The following is a 26,801-nucleotide window of genomic DNA, read 5'->3' on the forward strand; positions in this document are numbered from 1 at the left end:
TGCCTTTTTGTAAGACAATAAACAGTCAACTTTGGTATTGATGAAATTTTGCCAAGAAAGTTGTATCTGGGAGCAATGAATATATATGGAGTGAATTTGTCCAGCAGTACTTATACCCCTGAAAAATTGAGATTTGCAATTGAATTTTTGAACTGTACTGTAGACTTGGTCTTCCTGCCAAGTGGCAGCCCCTCATGTATTTCTTTATAGCTTTTATTTTTTTCAAATCTACGTGGCTTCAATGTCTAAGATTTAATAGTATTAAAAGATATTAAAAGACCCAAAACCTCAAAAACCAACTTTGCCTGAATGAACAGGCAAAGTTTTCCTTTCCTTATCAAAAGAATCAGAATTTGCTTTTACATACACAGAACAGAAAGAGCAGTACTGGAGCCTGCAGGCAGAGCCAGGGGAAATAGACCCACGAGGTCAATTCATTTTTTGCTCTGTGACATAAATTAGGACAGCAAATTGCATTGTCCTTCATGGAGAATGTCCAGGCTTGAAATACGCAGGGGTAAAGGCAAAAAAAACACCTCAAAAACTAAGCAAGCCATTTGATATGTAAGCTGAAGTAGAGAGAAAAAGAAAGACAATATACCATAAAAGTGTTTGTAGTTAATGACTAATATCTTGTATTGCACTTGGGAGATAAGTGGACACTTTATCTTACATAATTGGAAAGGTTGAATGTTATTGCACTGTATGGTTACAAACTTGAAAAAAATATCTCCAGTTTCAAGTAAGATTCTGTTTAATGGTGCTTTTGACATTGAATTTGTTATGGATGCTTAGGAGGGCTTTTGGGAATGGGAGAAGTGGACGCAGGCAAAGATAGGAAGATGGAAAGGAACAGGGGAGGAGGACTGAGGAATTCGTAACTTCAGAAGTAGGAAGACAAAAGAACTGGAAACTAAAAGTGTCAGTCCGAGGTGGGAAGAAATAGGTAAAGTTCTTCCTTGTTGTTGCTTTGGTTCACTCTTGCTAATCTAGTTTTCCTGTTCTCTTCTGCTCTGGTCATCTGTTTCTCCCTATCAGAAACATTTTCCTCCATATTGTTCAGAAGCTGTTCACTCTCAGAGTGATAAGACCTGATTATACCAAGGAACGGTATGCACAGAGGCTCTTGCTTAGACTTATTGCTATAACAACCAAGGTCAGCTAACTTCGCTGTTTTGCCCCGTTAGAGAGTCGGAAGTGGAGAAGCGTAGAGGGGTCCCACCTGCAGGGAGGAGCGGATGGGATAGGTGACCCAAAACTGACCAACAGGGTATTCCACCCCATATGCATCACACTCAGTATAAAAGCTGAGGGATCAAAGGGGCAAAGGGGGCTCTGGCTTGTTTTTTTTTCTTCAATGGCTGACGTCTGAGGTGGATCCTGGCTCTTCGTCTGCCTTTGATACCGATCCGAGCACTCCTGACTCTAGTTCCGGAATTCTGCTCCTGTCCATCGCTGACTCCAGTCTGGGACTTTCCCTGTGTCTGCTGGTGACGATATCATCACCCTGGGAGCTGGATATGGTTTTATATATAGTATACTTCTTTTTCTTTAATTTTTATTATTCTATTATTATTTACTATTTTCTTATTTATTATTATTTTCATTAAAGTAGTTTAGTTCTTTTTCTAAACTCGTAAATCTCCTTATCTCTTCCTCTCCTCTCTGAGGAGAGGGGGAAGGGCCATCTGTCATCCTGATCGGCCAATCCGGCCAAAACCACGACAGATTTATTGGCGCCCAATGTGGGGCATGATTGTAGCCCAACTGTGGCACTACCAGAGTTCTGATAGATGGTCTGAATAGTTTGAATTCCAGTTTACTCAGAGATTGATACAGACAGTTCACATCATCTCGTTGCTAAATGGATTATTGTATCGTCTCTTTGTAGTGATTACTTTAAAGTTAATTGATACAACAATGCTTAGCTTGCCTTATGTGCTGTATTGCTTGCTTGCTCTTTCTGTCTGTATGCGGTGGTTCAAATGTGTTATTTTGCTGCTGTTTCTAATTGTGATCCAGGCTGTGATTGAATGTATAGCTTCTTTACCTTCATACCTTGGGCATTACGTAATGGATTCTGTTACTACTTACACTAATTATACTTTGAATTTTACCATGGATATGTTTACTTCGCCCTTTACATCCTATGTCAAATTGTCACCATCAGAGCCAGGAGAGGGATCTCCTTTGGGTACCATGAATGACAGTTACATTCCTAAAATCATGGTTTTGGTGTTGATTTTCATGAATGGGTTGCAGGGGTGGTTTCTCTTTAAATTTTGGTGCAAGAGTAGGTGTTGTACAATATGCACTACTCGAACTCCATCGGCACCGGTACAAGTTGCCCCAGTGACCAGAATGAAAAAGAAGAGGTCAGTAAGTTCCTCTGTCCCTTTTGATAAAGACCAAGTAAGGCCAGATAGCAGAGGGGAGGACTCTTCTGATGAAGATCGAGGAAAGAGTTCTTCTAAAGACGATAGGGGAGAGGCTTCTGCATCAGCCCAGGAGGAGGAATCAGATACACAGGTGATCATTAAATCCTTCTCTATGAAGGATCTGCGAAATATGAGAAAGGATTTTACCCGGAATGATGGTGAGACACTTGTCTCCTGGTTGCTCCGATGCTGGGATAATGGGGCTGATAGCATGGAGTTAGATGGTAGCGAAGCTAGGCAGTTAGGAAATCTGGCCAGGGCAGTATAGATAAAGCTCTTGGGAAAAACTCACAGACTCTCAGTCTCTGGAGACGACTCGTATCAGCCATAAAAGGCAGATGTCCTTTTAAGGATGATATTGAATACCGCCCGATTAAATGGACCAGCATAGAGAAAGGTATTAAGTACCTGAGAGAAATGGCCGTGAAAGAGGTGATTTATGGTGACTGGGAAGTGAATGTAGATCCTGATGAAATGCCATGTAGACGACCTATGTTGCGAAAGTTTGTATAGAGTGCACCACCAATGTATTCCCATACCTTGTCAATGCTGATTTCAGGAGTTGATGATGATTCACTAACTGTAAATGAAGTGGCTAGCAGAATGCGACAGTATGAAGATAGTCTTTCTCGTCCCCTCGCTGTAGCAGCTATGGAAAGATTAACTGATAAAACTGAGAAAATGATTGAGAAAAATGAGAAACTGTTTGATAAACTGTTTGATAAACTATCTAGGATGGAGGAGAGATCTTATTCTTCTCCTGCGCGGACCCATGTTGCAGCCATTAGAAGACCCCCTCCTACAAAACTGATGCAGAGGAAACAGAACACACTATAAAATATCCTGTGGTTTTTCCTCTGTGACTATGGAGAGGACATGAGTAAGTGGGATAAAAAACCTACCTCAGCCCTACAGGCACGAGTAAGTGAGTTGCAAGGTAACACAGATAGAAGAACAAATTATTCCAGGAGGACTGCTGCTCCAGTCCGCAGGGGGCGGTTCTCTGGTCCAGGTAGAAACTCATCTACTAATTACAGACATTAGAGGTGCCCTGCCTCCAGCCAGGAGGAGGAGAGGGACAACAGAGTTTATTGGACTGTGTGGATACGATGGCCTGGCACATTAGAGCCACAAAAATATACAGCCCTTGTGGACACTGGTGCACAGTGCACCCTATTGCCATTGAATCATAAAGGGACAGAACCTGCGACTATTTCTGGAGTGACAGGTGGGTCTCAAGAACTGACTGTACTGGAGGCTGAAGTGAGCCTAACTGGGAATAAATGGGAGAAGCATCCCATTATCACTGGTCCAGATGCTCCGTGCATCCTTGGCATAGACTTCCTCAAAAGAGGGTATTTCAAAGACCTGGAAGGGTACTGTTGGGCTTTTGGTATAGCAGCTGTAGCGACTTAGGACATTACACAGCTGTCTACCTTACCTGGCCTTTCAGATGACCCTTCAGTTGTGGGACTGATGAAGGTTAAAGAACAGCAGGTGCCAATTGCTACTGCCACAGTGCATCGGTGACAGATTGATTGGCACCCAACATGGGGCCGGAACCCACGACCCTGAGATTAAGAGTCTCATGCTCTACCGACTGAGCTGTTCCTTTAGTATGTACCCAGCTATTTTGACTATGGAACAAAAATAAACATCCATATTAAAACTCAATCAAAGCCTTTAAAGTTCTTTTGCTTAGTTTTCAAGTGGAGCAAACAGTATAGATCAGTCTGACCCAGGAGACAAAGCTGTGGTCTCAAAGTGACTATTATTGTTAGAAAATTATTCCACATATGAGATTTAGAAAGATAAGTTCTTTTTCCACAGAATAGGCATAATTGAATGTTTACTTCTTTTCTTGAGGTCTTGAGGAGTAGCTTACTTAGCATGCATAGTCTGAAAGCCAAGTCCTTATTTTAGGAGGTAATTTAAACTGAATTGCACACGGGAGCCTGAATGCATCAATTTAACAGAGTTAGAAAATAATATGACAGTTTTGATTTTTGCTTTCACTGAAGAGAGCAGTGCAGAAGGAAAAATCAGTAAGCTTTTTGGCCTCAGTTGCATAGCATCCCAGCCATCTGACCTTGCACTTTCAGAAACTCTTCTGTATTAGACTGACACATTACTATTTTTTTTTTCCCCTGTAAAGTCTTTGACTCCCACCACATGGGAATTTTGTCTGAGGTAGGAAATAATTTAAAATGGCTTATTTTTTAAACATGGTTTACCTCATTGCTGTGGCCCTCATGTAGAATATGCATTCCTAGCGATAAGTAAATGTTTATTTTGCAGAAGCTGTTTTTCAAAGCTGAGTTCCTAAGCTGTCCGTTAATCACATAAAGCTCAAATGTGGGCATAGGTCTTTTTTTTAGGAATTTCTGATGTTTTGTGTCAAGTCACGTGTTCATTATGTCTATAACTTACTTTCTACGCAGTTTAAAGCACAGATTTAGTTTATAAAAAAACAATGTGTAGTCTGTGTATCCTTGAGAATCTGTTCACCTCTCTTCCTACCATTTTAGTTCCCGAATTTGCTCCATTAGCAGCCATGGCTTGGACTGAAAGCAGGAGATCAAATTCAGGTCTTTGCTTCTGGAACTCATCCCAGCTTTCAGCTACACACACTTTGGGTATATTCATTTTGGGGCATTTTGTGAAGAATACCTTGTATGCAGGCTGTTGCTTGCTCCTGACTTTGCCTCAATCCAAGATCAAAAATTAATTTCTTTCACTTCTCAGTGACTGCTGAGTATAACAATTTGAAGACCCAATTTAGGCTCTATTGAAAGAAAGATTTTATTGGCAGTTTTACAGAAGTAGTGAAAAATGTTAAGTAAAAGCCAGCATAGATATAAGAGTAAGTGTGACTGAAGTCTATATCAAAAAAGTTTTACCAACCTGTTCCTACTACTGTGTTGAAAAATATGTCTTAAAAATCTTGTACAGTGCAAAATGTCTTGCCTCACACTCCTTGAGAAGGTAAATGTTTCTGTCTGTGGGTATTACTGAGGATTCGGTGGGATATAATCCATGGGTTCTGGCAGGTCATTATATATGCCTCAGTGAGTGGTTACGAAGCTTCCCATCCTGGCTGATCAAATTTAGCTTTCATTTAACAACATTTTTTGGAGAATGCTTTGATTGGTCTACATTTAAGCGTGAACTAATTAATCTGGGCTCGAAGCTTAAGAGCAGGACAGATAGATATGACTTCTCAAGGAAGATAAGGACTGTTGAGCTCCCCTGTGAGACACAGCTGTGATGATGCAACCTTTGGGAGTCAGATTGGACTGTCTCAGCCCCCAGTGTGGGAAGCCAGTCAAACCATTTTATCCTTTCTTTTTCCATCTTTGGCTACCTGACATGCAAAGCTTCCAGCAGTTTTATTCTGGTGGGTTTGTCAAGTTTTTCACATGGGGCAGCAGGAGCCTGGCAGCGTACAAACCTTTGAGGGTCAGTTGGGGAAAGCTCGTGTGTCAGGAAAGCTGACGCATTGGTCTGTGTTATTTCAAGCAGTGATGCTATGGTTGCCCCACCAGGTGCCTGGAATCTGGCACTTTGTCCAGGTCTCCTGTCAGAACCTCAACCTGTTTTGTGCCATGTATAAAGCTATTCTGCATTCGTTCTTTCTGTCATGTTGACTCACATTCACTTGACCTCTTTGCATATTACCTCCCAAAATTCAGTGTATATAAATATATATATGTGCTCTGAAAAGCTTTGGGTTGCTCTCTCACTCAACAGTTAGATGAACGTTTAACTTCTAAGCCACCTGGTCATTTCCAATCAGAAATATGTTTAGAAGTCTTGTTGAGTTCCCCAAGGTAGTTCTTCAGATGCTTTAAGACAACGCTACATTGAGTTGGAGCTTTACAAACAGGAGGTTGGAGAAGAGACCAGAGACAAAATAACTGAAGATAAGGAGTGCAGTGGAGATTTGACAGTGTTGATTTGAGGAGAATTCTAATTATCTGCATTTTCCTTTTTCTTTTCTTTTCTTTTTTTTTTTCGGGGTGGGGGGGAGCAGTCCTCTCTGAGTAGAGGGAATTCTTCGCTAATAGAGCTTTGACTGCGGATGCTTGAGAAGTTTCTGGTCTGAAGGCTGATAATTGTAAGAGGATCATCCAAAAGACAAGTTTATAGCTCAGATGACAATGCTCTGAGCTGCAAGGCAGATAGCTGGATAAAGATTTTTTTGGCTGCTACATAGTGCAAAAAACTGTGATGTTCCCAGTCCTCCTAAAATAAAAAAAAAAACACCAAAACAAAAAAACACCCAACAAAAACTTTTGCACTTTTGAAATGAATAGGAGTTTCGCTACTGAGGCAGGAATTGATGATCTAAGAAAGACAAGCTGGAAGTTTGGGGAAGCAACAGCATTGCAATGAATTATTTTCCCTTCTTCATAGCCATAAAAATATAATTACTTTTGTATACTGGAGTATGGAGAGAAATAGTACTTTCAGCTTGGAAAAGAAATAGTGTATGGTCTACACTTAAAGCTCAAAATCAGTCCCAAACACAAATTCCCATACATTCCATGTAGACATTATTCTTTCTCTAAAAATAACTCAATCACCAGTAGCAAATCATGCAGTTCTTCATGTGAGGTACCGTGGATTGTAGGTTTCCAAGGTCAGGTTATCCCAAAGTCTGTTGGTTGGTCTAAGCATGCTAGTTTGAGCAGCTCTGCCATGAGGTACCTTTTGAGTTCACCCCCAGTCTTCTATTTCTTAGGACTTCCACAACTCAGTTGATAAGCTGTCTGCATTCGAAGGTCAGAAAGTGCAAAATCTTGCCTATGAGCACTCAAGAAGGGACAAGGCAGAATATCCAGACTCCTCTGGGAAGTACTGTTAGGAAGCTGACCAAATTCCTGTGGCAGTGCAGTACTGCTGAGATTGCGGAGGAGGCACGGTGGGGTTCTGCTGAGGACTTGGTATTCCAGGTAAATAGGCAGGTTCAAATTAAATAAAAGAATCAAAGTGATGATTGTGTCTCTTTTCCCAAGCTTGTTATGCCTGCCTCTGTTTAAATTGGACTCTGGACTGCTTTGTCTCAGCATTGAAAGTGGCAGCGTACCCCAGGACGCCCAAAGTACAGGAGCTGTCTCCTTTCTGATAGCAGAGACACAGGGGTCAGAAAGAGGACTTCTGCTTCCAGCCTCCTGTGTGATGGTGGGGAAGATGCCGAGTTCAAAGTTTCCAAAAACATTAGAGCTTAAATTAATACTAGGGGAGGCAGGGATGGCCTTGGTCTAACAGGATGGCTCTGAGATGTACAGTGATATTATATGACTCAGGAGTACACTGCCAATGCTGATGGTGAAGAACCAAGTCTGTCACACACGCATGCGTCCTTTCGGCAGAAGTGTGTTTATTTAGCCATTTGTTTAAGTTTTAAAAAGCTCTGAGCCTTTGCCAGAGCTGCTGGGCTCAGCTTATTTCAAAATCAGTAGGATGATGGCTAAACATGGAATTGGTTCCTGGTGTTGAAAAAATCCCCGTTTAATGACTCAATGCTCCTGCCCGTTAAAGGAAGGAAGGTATGAATATTTACTTTCCTGACAGAAGTGTTGCATCATTAATATCTGCACAGCTCTTCCGTATTAAATATTCTTGTCTTTTTATATTTAGTGCTGCATGAAAGAGACTTGTGTATGTGGGAGCTGTGGCTTGTCCCAGGGGCAGCAACTCGGGAGTTCCGTGGTTGGAGGTGTGATGCTAATGCAGCAGTGCCTCTCATCCCATTGCTCTGTTTCTTCTGGATGCCTCGAAAGAGGCAATTTTCATCCTCTCAGATGTTGGTAATGACGTTAATGCCACATAGGCTTGGCCTGGTCTGTCAGCCCACGTGAAATATTCTGAACAGGAAATTCATGTTTACAGGTTTTATCAAACACCACTGAGTCAGGTGTGAAGTGCTCAGCTCTAAGGATTGGAAAGGGAAGCAGTGTGTAGCATTACGCAGCATTTCTCAAAGCCTGTCTGAAACGCTGGACACAAACTGCCAAGGGTGTGGCCTTATTTTATTACCGCTTAGGGTTCCTGGACTCAGTAATATGCTCAGAACTTGCTGCAGTTTTTGGGGAAGTAGGATCTGTCCTGTAGCCTTTAGATCTTGCATTTGGCAGTTACGTGTAGGCTTTTCTGTCTTGCCATGTCACATTTTTTTTTTTCCCCCTTGGTAAGTAGGTGAACATTTTATCAGCAATTTTTCATATCGTGAACTTAAGCTCTTGAATTTTTGTCTTGTTTGTTTATTGCAGCTGGTGCACAGGATAAAATTGGCTGGGCATTTGGCTTGGGTTTGGAGAGGCTGGCCATGATCCTGTACGATATCCCTGACATCCGACTGTTCTGGAGTGAAGATGAGCGCTTCTTGAAGCAGTTTATTGTGCCTCACATTTGGCAAAAAATAAAATTCCAGGTAAAATAATCTATATATATATATATGATAACATTTTTCTGTCAGTAAGAAGTGTGTTTAGCCCTAGAGAATATTTCATAATTAAAATTCTGTGCCATTAACAGATTAGGTTTTAAAGCAACAGCTTTCCAGCTATCATGATTCTCTGGTATACTGCAATAAAATCCAGCTTTTGATGATAACATTTTTTTCAGACAGATAATGTTGTGGGTTGCTGACGATACCCAGTGAATATCTCTGTTCCGAGTAATAGCTAAGCATATATTTAACTTTTAAATCTATCCAGAATAGGGATTGATTTAGGCCTGTGTCTGTTTTGGGTATTTTCTTGAATTGTGTCCATAATTCTGTTTCATTATAAAAACGTGTTTGATGCTACATGTTCAAATACTGTAATATCTTCCCAATTTTCCCCATTGTTTTTGCTCTGCATTCATTGAAGTTAATGTGAGTTGCATTGTCAAACTTTGGTGAAATGCTTTGTGAACGTGCCTCGCCATCTTCAATGTATCAGCTCTTCCCTCCGGGTGATAGCGGGAGGAGAGTGCAGGCTCAGCTTGTATTTCTTTTGTAACTCCTTTATTGAAGTGATTTTTGTAGTTGGATTGAGGGGAAATGCTACTTCCATAATATTCTTAGCATGAGCACGGGAAGGTTGAAGTCAGCTGGTATCGCTGGTGTTTGGGGGAGTTGAGCTGACGTAGCTGTATAGATGCTTCATGAAGTCTGAAGTACTAAAGCAGCAAAACACTTTTTGCTGCTGCTTTTACCGTTTTCCTTGCTTTGTTTGTGAACAGCTTGATTATGTTTTTTTAAGAATTGAAAATTTAAAAGGGGAAATCAACAGTGATAATGCTCAGATGATATTTGAGCAGTCTCCACATCAAATCAGTAGCAGCATCCATGATTTTTTTAATTTGTGTCAATTCTGGCACATCTTTTCTGGTAGAGTCAAAAAGTCAAAATGGCGTTGGGGGGATGGGATAGGTTTTTTTGGTTGGGTTCTTTTCTTGTTTTGGTTTGGTTTTTTGGTTGTTTTTGGTTTTGGGTTTGGCTGTTTTTTGTGATACTGTCATTGGGGTATTCAGATTGCAGTTATCAGTTACAGAAAGAAGACAGGTTTTTGCCGCTGTTCCTGAAGATGGGTCTGCCTGTAGGTTTCCCTGATCTTCTATGGAATACGTGTTGTTCTTTTCAATAAGGAGCGCTCAAGTGTCCTTTTCAGCCCATATCTTTCTGATTGGCATTGCTCCTAAGGAGCACGGATCGTGTCTTAGTTTATAGATTGCAATCTGATCTCTGATGGAACTAAGATGAGATTTCTTGCTTGCTTTAAAATTGTGGATCCAAGACTCAAACTGATATTAGCAGTAGATTGGGGTTTTGGGAAAAGGCCCAGATTGTCCGAATGATACGGTCTGATGTTGAAGGTGAGCCAAAGAGAGGGCTGGGTGTCTGAGTTGCATATCATTTTCATGTTCAACTGCAGATAAAGTCAGGTGTAGTGAACCGATCTGAAGATGACATCGGCATAGGTTATTGTGGATAGTCTCAGAGGTAAAGACAGGGTTTCTAGGAAGCTAAAAGTGAAAGAAATCTTTTTTCTTTTTCTTTTTTTTCTTTTCTTTTTTTTTCTTTTTTTTTTTTTAGTTGGTGTTGGCTGGGAACCTTAGCTGAGCAGGAGTCACTGGCAGCACATGGTTTTGCACTGTTTTGCTGGGTAACTGTCTGTGTCATCAATAGGAGAGTGGTGACAAGTCTTGGTAGGTCTTTAAGCATGTCTTCTTGCTGAGAAGCATTGGTTTCAGCTGGCATTGGTTCAACTTGGAACAGGGAGACAAGTTCTACAACCCAGAAGTGATGTTGTAGAGAGAGTCATGAAGTTGAGGCTTGCTGGCTGAGATAACATTTTGAAGTAATAACGTGGATCAGGAGGTATGATGCAATAGGTGGAGGACTTCAAGGAAGAGAAATATTGTCAGCTGCCACTGAGCTCTAATCTGGACCAAAGGGAAAGACCAGAGTAATATTGCTGGGACATTAACTACTCCTTTATCACATTAATATGTTGGCAGTTGTCATATCCCAACAAATAGGCCAATGGAAAGTATACAGATTGGGGGAATGAGGGATATGGGAGAGGGGCAGCAGAGGTGGAAAGATGGATTATTTTCAATCTTTTCTTTCTCTCTTCTAAACAAAGGATATGGACAATGTTTTAGTCTGGTATCAAGCACTTCTTAGGTAACTTTTTTCATTTTTTCCCTTCCCCCCCAGCCCCTTCCCTTTTAACACATACATACCAACACCCCAGTTGGACGTCTCATCTTCAGTTTTGGTAGAATAGTTCTTCCTAACTCTTAGTTTGTATTTTTTAATTCTGTCTCTAAATATAAGAGACTTGAGGCGAGCTTAGTTTTTTGTTTAAAACCAGCTTTCCAGCTTTACCAGCTTTCATATGTTATCTTACATAGAGCTTTTTCAGCTCAATACTGTACGCGCTTCTAGTACATACTGGCATTACTTATTAAAAGGTTAATGACCCTTCAAATGAGAATACTGAGAAATAATCTTTGGTGCTACCGTAAAATCTTGGGTGATGGGAGTTAATACCCAGGGTTGGTTTTTTTTATGTTCTGTGTTATTTTTCAGGTATGCTGTAAAACCAAGTTAACAGACCTTCTGCACCTGTCTACTTTCTAAAGAGTCATAATTAGTAAATCACATGGTTTATTCATATCATATTTGAAAGAAAACTTTTAGCCTGTCTTCCAGTGTTGATGTTGTAAGAAATCTCAATGAATATTAAAAAAAGTCAGATTTTCTGCATGCAAGGCCATGCAGCACTTTTCAGCCTGACTGAACTGAACCAAGACAGACCAGGTGTTCTGAGAGCCTTTCATCACACAAACTGAATCCCACAGCCTCAGAGGGCCTGGGTAAATGTCCATCCTTTATGTGCTTAACTGAGACACACACCTCTCAACCTTTGGATGCTCCCATCATCCTTTCTTATAATCTGAATGTTATCCACCAACACAAATATTTTTCTTTCTATTCATTAAAATGTTCTTCAAATACATGAAGTCCACGCTACATAGCGGTAACCTTTAATAATAGCAGGGCTAAAGATACTCTTGTTCAAAAATGGAATTTAATTGGAGCATTTGCTTGGGACTTAAAAGTATATATTCTGTGCCTTTTAACCTGAATGTGTCAGAATTTTGCCTGTGTCATCAGTTGCTCAATACACGTGTGCAGGCTTCAGTAGGTCAAAAAGCTGCTGGGAAAAGCTGACAGTGCTTGTACCATTGTGGCCACTCAGCACAGCAGTGTTAGAGTGCCGCTCCCCACAGATCAGATTATTGCATTGATCTGGATTACCAAATCGCCCTGGCTATAATTTGACACAAGTCAAGGCAGTGTGGGGGATCAGAGGCCCTCAGTCACTTGTGTAGGGCTTCTGCTCAGGCTGTGAAATGAAAGGCTGAGGATGGGCAGGGCAGGAAAGACTAAGCGCCTGCAAGGACTAATGCAATGAAAGGAACGGCTTGGATTCGATCTAGTACACTGTGTTACATCTGTGTTCGTCAGGGCTCTGAGCATAATTCCATGTAATCCCTTTCTGGTTCATGCTGAGACAGCATTTTTACCAAAAAAACATGTGTCCGTGGGCTGACAACTCCCAAGAAAAGGTACGAAAATGAAACGACATTTAGGGAAGGAAGGCACTCACAGTTCAGATGGAGTGCGGTGTGCCCAGAGGTGTTGATTAAGACGAACGGTCTCTGGCAGCAGGATGGTTCCTGGAACCTCCATCATTTTGCTGCCACGGCGAGTGAGTGGCATGTCATGTCAATTGACTGCTGATGCATTCTCTTCTCACAAAGTCACTTTCATTCAATGCTGCTGGAGGCTGTGGCTGCTGTTGTTTTAAATAATTATTTATTTTGATTGCAGATGAGTCTTGTGGCCTGGACTGAGGTCAAGCAGAAGCATGTTTATACTGTTCTAAAGGATGCACTGGTACAGAGGGAATCTGGATAAAATTCCTAGCTAAACTTCAGACTCCCTCTGTGAGATTATGGTAATTGCGTTCTTCTTTTTTCCTCATTCCTGCAATATCTGCAATAAACCTAGAACACCTACTTTGTAACACCCCCTCACATCATCTCGAGGGGCTGCATCTTCCTTGTATCTGCTGGCACACGCAGTCTCTCCAGACTCAGTTCTTTTATAATAACCTGTTAGCTTCAATAATCAAAATAATAGACTTTCTAACCAGGATCATTCTGGTGGCGCCAGGATAGACAAACCTCCTCGAGCAGCTCTGCTGGGAGACCTGAGGGGCTAGTAACCACTGGCGGTGGAGTGAGGAGGGTTGACAAGCAGCTTGAATTGACACTGTTCACCTCCCGCACAGCTGTAGCCAGAATGGTGTATGTAGCCCTAACCTAGGAGACTGTCTCTGCTTTGAAAAGTGAACAGTAAAGGTTGGCAGAGATGAGAAAAAGTCTGTCTTCAGAAAGATGTAGTTGTGTGGAAAGAAGTGATTGATTATATGGGTAAGGAAATCAAAGTGGATGATGATTTCTTCTGTGCAAGATAGCAAAGGCTGGGCCTCACTCACTTTGCCTTTGCTCAGTGTGCCGTAGGAATTAAGCCCCTATTTTAATGACAAAGGATTTATCCAGTAGCCCAGTTTGCACCATTTGCTACATATGTGAGCCCTCTTGTTCACACAGTTGCACAGTACAGCTTTTTTGCCTTACTGTGCACTTTTCAGTTTTCTGAGACAGACATCATCCCTGTGCATCTTTCCTGTGCACATACCTGATTGTTGCTGGGAGAGATATAGCTTGTCCTGAAGCTTTAGAAGATGCTGAAAATAAAATGCACCGGCAGGTCCAAGGGGAAACTTTTGCAGATTAAACTATCTTCGTCTATATCCTTTATTCCATGCTTGAGAAGGAGAGCATCCAATGTATAAGCCAGCCGTTTCAACCAGTTTGATCATATTACTTTCACTGCACAGGGTGGGTCTGTCTGATCCATAAGTAGTATGCTACCCCATATAATTTATATTTATCTTCTTAGTCTGTGATTAGCTTTATTTTCCAATAAAATGTAAATAGATTCTCTGGCTGCTACATTTTCAGATATTTTTCATCAAGATTAGGTAACTCCATGCTTAAATGGTTATTCATTTATTATGTTTACTTTCTAATAGTGCATCTATTAAAGGCAAATATGCAACCATTAGTATGTAAATTTAACTTGTATGTCTGAACAAATGAGGTACAGCCTTGACTGTGATTTATTGTCTAATTACGTTTACTGTAATTGAAGATATATAATGTGTGTGTGCATGCATGTGGAGGTACAACAGAAAATAGATGGTGGTGTAGCATAAACATTTTATTGGCATGACTTTGGGAAGGTTGAATTTCTTATGAGTGACTTACGTAGACCATCTGAAATGAATGTCAATAAAACCTTTACAGTGATGCAGTGATGCATATCATCTTAAGTTTGTCTGTATACTCTGCAGAACATTGTGAAACTCCTTTTTTTTTTTTTTTTTTTTTTTGTGTTGGATAGGCATGGAAAGAAGGCAAAAACTTCTTCATTGTGGAGATGCTGCACGATTAGATTAGAAATCACTTGATCATCAAGTCTTCTCTCATAAGGATGTTAAATCTCATATCGTTTGTAGCCAGTGCTGGTATTGAAGCTTTAGGAACCTGAGCCCTCTGGCCCCAGTCAGGCAAAGTACTGAAGCACATGCTGAGCGTTAAACTTGTGAGTAGTCCCATTTAAATCAATGGAATAGTTCCTGTGCTCAGGCAAACATAACCTTAAATGCCTAGATAGTTTCAGGTCAGAGACTGCTGTACTTCCTGGGATCCAACTGAGAGCGATCAGTGCCTTGCCGGGCTGAAGCAGAGGAAGCTTTCAAAATGGCTGTTACAAGCAATAAGAGTTTAATCTGACAAACCACAAACTTAATTTGCAAAATCTTTGATCCAGGCCAGTTTTACTGATCCACGCTTGGGTAAAGAAAGTCAACAAGCAGCATCTGGAGAGAAAACAGGACTTGAATTGCCATTCTCAACAAAAGACAGTTGGCTGAAAACCCAGGAAGAAAAGAAGAAAATAGGGGCCCTGAAATAAGAGAGAGTGGATGGACAGTCACATGAGACTGGATACAAGAAAAACAAACCACTGAGATAATACAAAGTAAGACGAAGGTAGAACAGAGAAGAGCTGTACTTTGGGCATTGGGGGCAATATGAAAAAGTCTGTGGGCAAACAGAGAAAGTTTAAACAAGATGGGGTGGGGGCGGGAGGCAGGGCAGGAAGAGAAGAAAGACAAAGAAAAGGAGAGTAGGTTTAAGGCAAAAAGCTGTTGAGACTGATTCAAAAGTCTTTTTCTAAATCAATCAGAAAGTCTTCCCAGACTTTGTACTGTACACATCTACTCGTGATCTCATTTTGAAAAATCAAAAAGTATGAATGACCACAAAAATTATGACCACAAGCCATCAAAACAATTCTGTACTTTAAAGTATTATCATCAGTCTCGGGGTGGGAGGTGGTGTTGAAAGCAAGGAATGTGTTTGCGAGAGTAATGATTGAAACATTTATAGCAGCTCTCCAAAACTCAGGCATACCTCAAAAACAGGAGTAATGAAAACTGGTATACCCAATGCTATCCTGTCCTAATTTAATTTTGTGGACTTTTAAGTCCATGTCTAAAAATAAGTTGATTACATACCAGTGAACTGCAAATGAATAATGTGGCTTTTCCATCATATGCTATAGTAAAGAGATGCTCAGACACACACACAATTTCACTGGAGCACAACTGGACCTGTGTGCTCAGCCTTTCAAGGTAATGAATTTTCCAAACACATTCAGGGCTTGCTTTCTCTGTCTATTCTTAGCTTTTTATTTCCCAAAGTAAAACATGAATGAGCTTGCTTACCACACCTATTGGCTCTATAGACTGTCTGTCTCTTGTTTAAAAGAGAGATTGCGTCTGACACTGTACAGTAGTTCAGATGTGGGAGGGTGTTGAAGAGTCTTACCTGTGTTAGCTCAGTGTGCTAGGAACAGCAATATGGAAATCAAAGGAGTACCCTGTCTTATCTTCCCACCACATCTTTACCTTGGCTTTCATTCGTCTTCATAGTCCTAGTATCTAAGGCTAATTCAAGTTGGAAGGGACTTCAGGAGATATTTAGGCCCACCTCCTCCTCAAAGTAGGGTCAGCTCTGAGGTCAGGCCAGGTTGCTCAAGACATTATCCAGTTGGATCTTGAAAACCTCCAAAGATGGAAACTGCACAAGCTTTTTGGGCAACCTATTCCACTGCTTGACTGTTCTCATGGTGAAAAAGTTTTTTCTTATATCCATTCTGAAATTCTCTTGTTCTGGCTTACATCCATTGCCTCTTATCCTCCCACCATGCATGGAAGTGGAAAGCCTGGGTCTGTCTTGTTGATGGCCTCCTTATATGTACTTGAGTTTCCTGTTAAGTTCCCCTGAAACAGTCTCTTCTCCATACTGAACAAACCCAGCTCCCTCAGTCTTTTCTCACAGGACAAATGTTTCAGCCCCCTGATCTTCTTGGTGGCCCATTGCTGAAATTACTCCAGTTTCTCAATGTCTTTCCTGTGTTGGGAGGGGCAAAACTGGATGCAGTACTCTAGATGTGGTCTGACAAGCACTGAGTAAAGAGGGATGGTCTCTCCACTCAATCTGAAGGCTGTGCTCCTGTTGATACAGCCCAAGATGCTCTTGGCCTTCTTTGCTGCCAAGGAGTACTCATGCCCAGTTGCTGCCCACCAGAAACCCCCAGGTCCTTCTCAGCAGACCTGAGTTCTCTTTGCATGTTTTCTTGATATCCCTTATGTGGCTTATCAAGGAGATGGTGCTTTTCTTCACTGTCAGGGCTCTTCATAGCCTGTTCTCCTCTAGCAGCTCTTAGTCCTTATGCAGAAACTGATACCTGCCTCAGATTGGACAGTGATTTCAGCATTTCTTCCCACTTGTTAAATGTTCATGCATTTTGGGGTTTTCTCTGATATTCCTTCTCACACTGGGAAGGAGCTCTCTGGGATACACTCTTCCCTGTTCTTTTTCAAATCTCTCCTTCGCAAGCTCCCCATTTCTTGTGATGCCCACCAAAACAGCTGTCTGCAGATGTCTGAGGTGGTGAAGAGCTAAGAGACCTATCTGTCATTTTTATGAGTTTCATTTCATGGCTCCAGCGGACTCTACGTCCAGCCTTCATCTGCTTGTTGTCATTTGTCATCAGTTAGCACCTCAGCTTTTAGGGGCAGGAACCATCACTGGACTCCACATTTTAATTCTGGATTTGTGAAATGCTTAGTGTGCCAGAACCCAGGCCCATGACTAAGGCTGCTCTGAGATGTTATTACTGAAAATCTTGGTAAAAATAACCACTGACGGGGGATGTGGTTCCCAGCAATCCAGCTGCTACCCTTTGAGCTAATACCAATGATGCAGGTTTTCACGCATACCCTGTTTCCATCCCTGCGCCCACCCATTCCAATGGCCTCACATTGAACCTGGACAAATCAGCAATAGTTTAATTCCTTTCTGCTTGTACTTGGAAAAATGTCAATAGCCCTTTGTGCTTAGATTAGTTAGTGTTATTTATTTTACGTAGTATCTCCATCCATTGTCTGCTGGAGCACCAAAAGGCAAAGCAAATCCATGTCTTCCATCTAGCAGCCACCTTGATAATAGTCAGATGTACAGAGAAGCCTATGATATTCATTAGCAAAAACATAGCTCTTTTCCCCTCCTTCACCTGTGTTCCTTGAAAATACTTTAAGTAATTCTAGGTTGTTTTCACAGTCTTAGAACATTTGAAAACTCTCCTGTTTACCTTGATTAAGTTGTCACATGCCAGTAGTAGATTTGGTCTTGCTGGTGGTGACTTGAAGCAAAATAGCTGGTTTCAGCGGTTCTTTCTGGATGTTACGAGTTTTCTGCTTCGTACACAACTGTCCCAGTTGGAATTTGTTTAGAGTGGGTGGAGTGTGTGTGAATATACATATAGAAAGAGCAAAAAATTTCATACTTACTTTCAGTTTCCTGTGCTAACACACAGTTAAATCACCAATAGAGTTTTTATGACATGGCAGATAATTCTAAAACCTGAATGTAATAAAGTGGTTCCTCAAATTCTCAGCTATATGGGTAGTCCAGGGCTTTATTAACAAACCTAGAGAGTGCCACAGGGGTTTTTGGAAGCTTTCAATGTGAAATTACCAACATGTCCACCTGGAAGATGTACTCTTTTTTGACTGCAGGTCAAGTCAGAGACAGCAGTTGAAAATTCTCTCCGATGAAGGATTTTGGTTGGGTTTATGACTGCTCTGTACGACTTGTTCTCAGAGCCTTAGTTCTCACAATATCAGGATGAGAAGCATAATTTTTTGTTCTTTTCTGTGTACCCATGTTCCCGTGTACTGTTCTGCTGTGCTGTTCTAGTTGCACCGCAGCAGCTACTCCTGTGGCTACACTGTGAGGTGGATTAGGGACCCGTTTTCCTCTGCAGTTTCTCAAAGCTATATCAGTTCACTGATCCACTTCTCAGTGTTGCTCCATGCCCTCAGCACAGCTGAGGAGACAGCACTTTTATTTTTGGAGGCAGGATAAAACCAGAAGTGACTGGGGAAAGATGGGAGGAAAAAAAATCTGCAAGGTGGCTTTGCCTCTGGATATCGTGCAACAGCATCGTGGCCTCCATGCATAAGCAGCACAAGGGAAAGGTCACAGATCAGTGAGGAAAGTGAGCAGCCTGGGTGGAAAGAGGAGCCTTTAGCTGGGAGTCTTCTGCCTTTTCCTTCCGTGTACCTTGGACATCCAGAACGTCCGTCCTGAAGGAAAGAGGGAAGGAGTCGAGAAGTACTGAAAGAAAAGTCAAGGACTAGAGAAGAAAGGAAAAAGTAACTTGGATGAAGACATATGGCCATTCTTGTTGAAAGTTTTTTGTCATTTAGTTTCCAGTGGTGACACACAACTGTGCAATGCTCACAAAGATCTGAAGACCACTGAGTCTGTAGATGTGTCCTGTGGATTTCAAATTGGGCTCTTTATATCTTCCCAAACATGCTTGCCATTGTCCTTCCATGCAATTAATGTAAAAATACTTTCACATAAAAAAAAAGGAATATTACCTCTTCAAAAACAAAAGAAAGAGTCAAGATAACTTTTTTTTTCTGTGTCTGTAGTATGGAAAGTTGGAACGAAATGTCAGAAACCCAGCCTCTCACAAGGCTTCACGTTTTTTGTAGGCAAAAGCCAATGCAACCCAAAGTACACCTGATACTATTTAAATGATTACTTAGCAAAAAGTTCAATAAGCTTCAAAAAGCATGTGTTACTGTGGTTTGCTCTGATCTCTAAACCTCATAGATTTGCAGTTTGACTAGTTGAGGCTCTTTAAAACAAATAGCTCACAAATGAGTAATTCTGCTGCTGAATATATCAACCAATCTTTATTGCATCCCGAATGGTGAAGTATAATGGTCATACAAAGTGATTAAATAAGCCATGGAGCAATTTCCAGCAGTGATATATATGCTGAAACCCACATTAAATTAATATTAGGTGAAGAAGTAAACCTGGAAATCTAAAATAACAATAGATTTCATATTGGTTATGTGAAGCTATGAGAATCAGCTGCTGGTGGTTTTGACAGGAATCCGCAGATGTTCAGAGCTTTCAGTCTTACTGTCTAAAAGTATGTAGCTGGTAAGGAGGGTAACCCCTACACTTTTGCCAATATTTTTCCAGTATTGGTTTAATTACAGTGTGGTGAATAGAATTCTGGCTAGGAGGATGGCACAATAACTATCTTGACTTTAGTCTTTGTTCCTCACCTGAGAAGTGACTCAGTTTGCCTGCTCAGGAATTCTATTTTCCATGCTGTTTACAGCTTTAGATGTCTTGTACCTCCTGCCTCAGCATGTCTTCTCCAGTACTATCCTAGGGCAGAAAGTTCTTCAGGATGGGGGCTATCCTTTTGTGCTCTGTCCACCTAATGGGACCCTGGTTTCTGACGGGCAGTCCTAGGTACTTATCACAATCTGAATATTGGCATGCCTACAGCAGGGTTAAATACATCTTTGTGAGTGTACATTATGCATTTGTTGTAAGAATAAACTGCTGTTCAAAATGTGCCTAAGCAGTTATGCTATGCAAGTCTGTCTTCAGAGGCTCTAATTCTTTTTACCACTTTTGGATAAAAAGGTAAGTTTTGTCACACATGAGTTTACTTGATAGCTGTTTTAACAGTTGTGCCAATGTTTTACGTGCAAAAGATACATCTTGCAAAGAGCTTTTGATAAAGTGGTCTCTAAAATCATGCTTTAAAGCCCTACAGTCATCATCTGCATCATGATTAGCCATTGCAGCTCAGCTGTAGAGCGTCCCTAGGAAACGAGGGCTGGGGAGAACAGTCTGGGAGCATGTGTGTGTGTGCGTGAACAGGAGCACCTTTTGAAGTACATGGTGTTAATAAAAAACCCCTGATTTTCAGCTACCACTTCTCTGATCAGAATTTGAATTAGGCTACAGAGAATAGCCAAACAACAGAAGGCACAATTGGGAAGAACTGTATTATTCTTGTTATACCTGCCCTCAATTTCCTTCATCTTGCTAGTCTGAGAGACACACGGACCATAGTAGTGACAGCCTAAAACAAAATGTGACAAGTAAGTAGTGCTTTGGGGTGCATATGCTGCAGAGGATTTGTTTTTTGCAATTTTCTAAAAATTGATAATGGGAGGAAATCACCTCTTTTGAGGATTGCTTGCATCCTCCTGCTCCTGCACACGTGTTAAATCCAGTTTGCATAATTATTCCCACATGTAATCTGTTCTTCTAAGTCAGCAATAGTGAACCCATTTTCTGATTCTTGTAAAATAAGGAAAGGTGTTAAAGAAATACCTGTTCTGCACGAGGATTATGCTTGTAGAGATTTAAATGTTCTTTATATTTTGTCATTGCATACTTAAATGCTTAGTGTACTTTTTATGCTTTTTGTGCTTGGTCTGTTCTCAGCTTATGGCTTCTCTGTAGTTTTCCGGTTTTAAGTGTTGTTACTCTTTAACAAGAGTGTAGCTTTAGGAAAGCTCAGGGTCTGCCTGAAAGGAAAAATTAAAGGCTTTTCTCCCTCTTCTGAGTATTGAACAAGTGAGTAGAGCCTTTCATTTCTGTTTCTGTCTAGCTTAGCTACTGTTTTTTAAAGTTAGATACTGATTTTTAGCTTGCTACCCTATCCTGGTGTTTTATTATTGGTTTTGCTCTTTGGAGGTTGTGGTTTGTATGAATTTAGTACTTAAGGGGGAAAAAAGTGAAAGCGACTACTCTGGAAACTAAAGTACTTGATTTTGCCAAGAGTCTTTGCAACTTGGGCAGTTTCCCTAAGTGAAGAAGGAAACCCAGCTATTTTAGTGGCACTGGAAAACATGAAGAATATTTCAAAACCACCAGTAATCTGCTCAGGTAAATTGCTGTATGTGGCAGTTAGGATCTTTTAATTTCCTAGGCAGCAGAGATTTTTATGATGTAGTATCTACAGTGGCGTTTCCCAGATTAGCTTATAAATCTGAGAAGCGTAAAAAGATGAGGACATTCCTTTGTAGCATAGCAATGTCCAGGGCATTATATGAAGTTGTACCTGGACAAAGAAATACGAAGCGTCATTGCCTTTGTCTTCAAAATCTCTATGCTTTTTAGGATGGATAGAGGAAAAAAAAAAACCCACAACAGCTTGTTAGGTGGGAAGAAGGTCTTTTCAGGTGTTGCATGTGCCTGTAAGATTTGTGATGCTGGCTTCTTTTGGTGAAAGTCATATTCAGGTGTTCTGGAGATTCTGCTGTTTAAACAATAACTCTCTGGAATGGTGGGTTTAATGAGCAGAATAGGAAATATAATCAACAGTGTTTTATATGAGATTTTTTGTCTAAGCTGAAATAAAATGTTGGGTGCAATTTGTTTCCATTGTTATGCTATGTATTTGGAAGAAATACATCTTCATATTGCTGCAGTCTCTTTCCAAATACTTGCATTCTTTATTTAGATATAAATCTTTTATATGAATTGTTGATGTGTGCAGTATTTTACCCCACTGAGCTATTTATCTCGGCGTTATTATTAAGCATAATGAGAAAATACATACAAACCAAACTATCAGAAAGGAGGAAACCAGACTTCTGAGCATGGCTAACACTGAATGCTTACAGCAACCAATGCCTTCTGCAGGAATTGCAGGTGCTCAGCACTGCTGAAGAAGACATTCTTAGTATCTGCTGAGAAATTGGGGGTTTTGCTGGCTAATACCATTTTATAGCCTGTTGCTCGGAGGCATAATAGATATTTTTTAGAAAAATGCAGGATTGGTACATACAGTCTTTACTTGTTGACGGTTTGATTTCTGAGGTCTGTCTTCTCTGCCCTTTTTACCCCTGCTTCAAAAAACCTGATAGAGTGATTCTGCCTGTGGCGTGGGAGATTTGGGTAGGAAGGACAGACAGAATACGGACAGCCTGTGCAAAAGGCAGTGTTAAGGGTTGATTATTAGGTTTGGTGTGAGAATCCACTTTACCATTTTGGTGATTCCGAATGACTGGATCCTTCCCCAGGACACAAGCTTGCTCATTTTCTATAGACAACACCGGAACGTGATAAATAGATTGCCCCATCTGTTCCTGTTTGTGTCGCAACAGTTCTGTGGTAGCAACTGCTCAAATGGAAAAGGGATACCAAAAAAAGCATTTCTTGGCTTTTAGTTGTTTTGCAGTGATACATCTGTGTTTGAAATGGGAGAAGATTAGCGCCATGAAACCAGCTAGCTCAGTAGGCCATCAACTGGGAGGCTGGGGAAGAAGCAAGAGGAAAATGCATATTTTTCCACTGTAGACCTAGAAGCGCTATAGGAACGTGTCAGGCTAATCTCTTCTTCACCCTGGTGCTTTAAAAAGGGGGTTGTAAGAAGCTGAGATGTGGGCGTGAATAGTAGAGAGACATCCCTTTTGGTAGTCCTGGTGAGTCCTATCTGTTCTATCGGAATGAGAAATTATTTTTGACTAATCAAACACAGAGCAGAAAGTCCATCGTCAGTATTTAGAAATCATTTATATTTATTTTTTTTTAGTGTTTTTTATAATCAGATCACAAGTGGTAAGGCATATCCAAATCATAGAATCATAGGGTTGGAAGGGACCTCTGGAGATCATCTAGTCCAACCCCCCTGCCAGAGCAGGGTCGCCTAGAGCAAGTTACACAGGAACATGGGTCCAGGCGGGTTTTGAATGTCTCCAGTAGATGGAGACCCCACCACCTCTCTGGGAAGCCTGTTCCAGTGCTCTGCTACCCTCAAAGTAAAGAAGTTCCTCCTCATGTTTAGGTGGAACTTCCTATGCTCAAATTTGTGCCCATTACCTCTCGTCCTGTCGCTGGGCACCACTGAAAAGATCCTGGCCCCATCCTCCTGACACCCACCCTTTAAGTATTTATAAGCATTGATAAGATCCCCCCTCAGTTGTCTTTTTTCCAAACTGAAGAGACCCAAATCCCTCAACCTTTCCTCATAAGAGAGAGGTGTTCCAGTGCCCTAATCATCTTGGTAGCTCTCTGCTGCACCCTCTCCAGCAGTTCCCTGTCCCTCTTGAACCGGGGAGCCCAGAACTGGACACAGTACTCCAGGTGCAGCCTCACCAAGGCAGAGTAGAGGGGGAGGATGACCTCCCTCGACCTGCTGGCCACACTCTTCTTGATGCACCCCAGGATGCCATTGTCCTTCTTGGCCACAAGGGCACATTGCTGGCTCATGGTCATCCTGTTGTCCACCAGGACTCCCAGGTCTCTTTCAGCTGAGCTGCTCTCCAGCGGGTCAGCCCCCAACCTGTACTGGTGCATGGGGTTATTCCTCCCCAGGTGCAGCACCCTACACTTGCCCTTGTTGAATTCCATAAGGTTCCTCTTTGCCCGGCTCTCCAGCCTGTCCAGGTCTCTCTGGATGGCAGCACAGCCTTCTGCTGTGTCAGTCACCCCCCCCAGCTTTGTGTCATCAGCAAACTTGCTGAGGGTGCACTCTGTCCCTTCATCCAGGTCATTGATGAATATATTGAAGAGGACTGGACCCTGTACTGACCCCTGGGGAACACCACTCATCACTGACCTCCAACTAGACTCTGTGCCCCTAATCACGACCCTCTGAGCTCTGTCAACCAGTTATCTATCCACCTTACTGTCCATTTATCTAGCCCACTCTTCCTAAGCTTCCCTATGAGGATGCCGAGTGCATGGTATGTGGAAATATCTCTCTGATATGTATACCGCAACAACCCTGCTTTTAATAGGATTAGGTCAATCCTTTCATTTCTTATGTCTTTGCTGCACTTTTTCAACTCCATACTAAACATATAAAAATAACCCTTTCAGTGGCAGTAGAAGTGATCCTTTTGTGTCTGGAAAGCATCTCAAAAGCCATGCGTTGTTTCACAGTTTCTTGACCGCAGGTCAGTTTATAATACATATTTGCACTCAAAGAAGCGTATCATGGCTTTAAACTTGGAGCATTGTCCATGACAAATTTAAATGAGCTTGACTTTAAAATAAAATGCTTGCAATTTAAAATAATGTTGTGCGTAAGAACACAGTGTCCCTTTCTGGTGGGACTGCAGAGGCTTAATAACTAGCATTACTTTCGGATGAACATGTTTAATGGCAAGCTTCCTACTCACTCATTCTGCAACAGCAACAGTCCTCTTGTGCATTCTTCCTGGTGCTTGGAAAAGGTGGAACAGCTTATCTAAGAAGTTTAATCTTTTCATTGGCTGTTACCCATCTTGATTTTTCAGAGTCATATTAGTTATTGACTTTCCGTTGTCAGGCAGGCTCCTCTAAAATAAGCTGTAACTTTTAGCATGCAAGTAAGGTTGTATTTGTTCTTGTGCACGTGTGTGTGCATTTGTGATGAGTCTTTGGGTTCTTTTTCTATTCAAAGGTGTTTCACTAGTATTGGAAAAGGTGATGAAATGAGATGATACGAAGAGCTAGCTGGTGACACTTAGGCAGAATATAAGCAATTAAACTCCTTCTTGTTTTGCACCTTCATGGAACATGTAATATGGCTCAAGAGAGAAGCTCTTATCTTCAACAAGACCCCATATGGCTTAGCTTAGGTGGGAAGGGGACAGAGCTCAGGTGGTGGCATGCACCACACGGCAGAGAGGGATGTGGCCTACAGATTTGGTCAGGCACAAAGCTGGAGCTCCTGCCAAGGGCCTGCAGCTGCTTCATCCCACATTGAAAGCTGAGACTTACCTAGAAAGACAGTCTGCGCCCCATGGCACCTCCCTGCTCAACCTGGATCTAGAACAGCTGTTTCACCTTTGAGAACAGTTTAATTTACTGTGTTTCTTGATAAAGTTGTTTTCTTTCCTGTATTTTCTGCAAGGTACTTGTGTATTTCCATAATTCCATGATTGTTTTTCACCAGGGATGAGGGGAGGTAAAGGCAAAGAGAGTGCTTTGCAAAGATGAGGAACAGCAATGATATGTAATCCAATGCTGTTTTCATAGTGCAGGCTGCTGCTGACAAACAAGCTGGTCTTTCTTCCAAATGTGTGATTTTCTTCAAAGTATTGATCTCTAGAGGAGAATCTGACATCCCTCCCCCTTTTTCACCCCTGTAAAGGGCTGTGAACTGCACTAGTTGGAGTGGAAACTGGGATATTATTTGATTGATTTGACCTGCAGGTGTGTGTTGGCAAGTCCAGTCAGCTGCAGTATCTGTGGGCATAAATGCTCCTTGTGGCCAGTGTAGCCCGTCTGAAACGAAAGAGCAGGGTTGGAACCAGGGCTCCTAAACACAACTTAGAAATCAAACATTTCCGTCAACCATGACAAATTAAAACCTTTAGGAATGGAAAGGAAACAAGCTGGTTGGAAATTAAAAAGGGAGGAAAAGGGTGATGGCTGTGGGAGTGTTTGGGCAATCTTTTCCCCAGCCCTAGAGCTTCTAGAAGACTTGATTGCGTAGTATTACTGCCACGCCTAAGAGTTGTTGTATCTAAGGTGGTGTACACCCAGTTCTCTTCAGTAGCTCAGCGTCTTTATGCTGTCCTTTATGCTTTGAGAACTCACTAAACTAGAAAAAGAAAGGAGATTTGTTTGGTAATATTGCCTTTACCAGAATGCCATGAAAGAAGCCATTTTCTTAAAGAGAAAAGACGTGTTATGCCATAGCTAACCATGCAGCTCAAGTATGCTGTCTCCCATGATGGCAAACAGCAAGTGCTCAGAGAACAGCAGAGCAAGTATGAAAGCAGTGTCATCCTTCTTGTACTTTTACTGATCCTGCTTAAATCCATGAGAGACCTGCTGAACCAAAAATGCAGTTGGATCACTCTGTTTAATAGTGACTAGAAGATCTGTCCACCATGAACTTGTTCAGTCCCTTTTGGTTCCATGTCACAGGTCCTCAGTTATGGTACGCACAGTGTGGAAAAAATGCACCCTTTAGTTCATTTAAAACTTGATGCCTCCCTTGACCTTTCTCCTCTTTTCCCTTGCTTCTGTGAGAAATAGTGAAGGTTGTTTCCATTTCCACGTTGAATGAATTAATGGTTCGAAGCCATTTGGGACACCCAAAGGCACTGACGTGCTATTCAAAGCAAGGACGCAATGATATTCTCACCCATACATGAAGAAAGCCTCTTCCATTCAAAATGGTCCATGTATAAGCAGAGTGCCTGAAATCCAGGCAGAACAGGACACCATGGACACATGGTGTTCCCCATACCTGTATGTGAGCTTGCAGAGGTAAAGAGCTCTGCTGGGGGGAGCTGACTGCCATCCAAAAAAGGCTGATCATAC

At 41.6% G+C, this 26,801-nt stretch overlaps 1 protein-coding gene across 9 annotated transcripts in view; it reads left to right on the forward strand.

Annotated features, from left to right (window-relative positions):
* Positions 1-26,801, forward strand: part of FARS2 (phenylalanyl-tRNA synthetase 2, mitochondrial) — a 254,008-nt gene that overhangs the window by 139,375 nt on the left and 87,832 nt on the right. For 8 of the 9 annotated variants that reach the window (XM_054191667.1, XM_054191660.1, XM_054191666.1 and 5 more), the window contains one exon: positions 8,714-8,874. In XM_054191667.1, coding sequence (XP_054047642.1) covers positions 8,714-8,874 — 161 coding nt within the window. Of the gene's footprint in view, positions 1-8,713; positions 8,875-12,834; positions 13,184-26,801 lie in introns of those variants that run through there. The other variant, XM_054191665.1, reaches the window with a different exon arrangement.

Source organism: Rissa tridactyla, chromosome 2 (genome assembly GCF_028500815.1).
Source record: "Rissa tridactyla isolate bRisTri1 chromosome 2, bRisTri1.patW.cur.20221130, whole genome shotgun sequence".
Classification (NCBI taxonomy): Eukaryota; Metazoa; Chordata; class Aves; order Charadriiformes; family Laridae; genus Rissa; species Rissa tridactyla.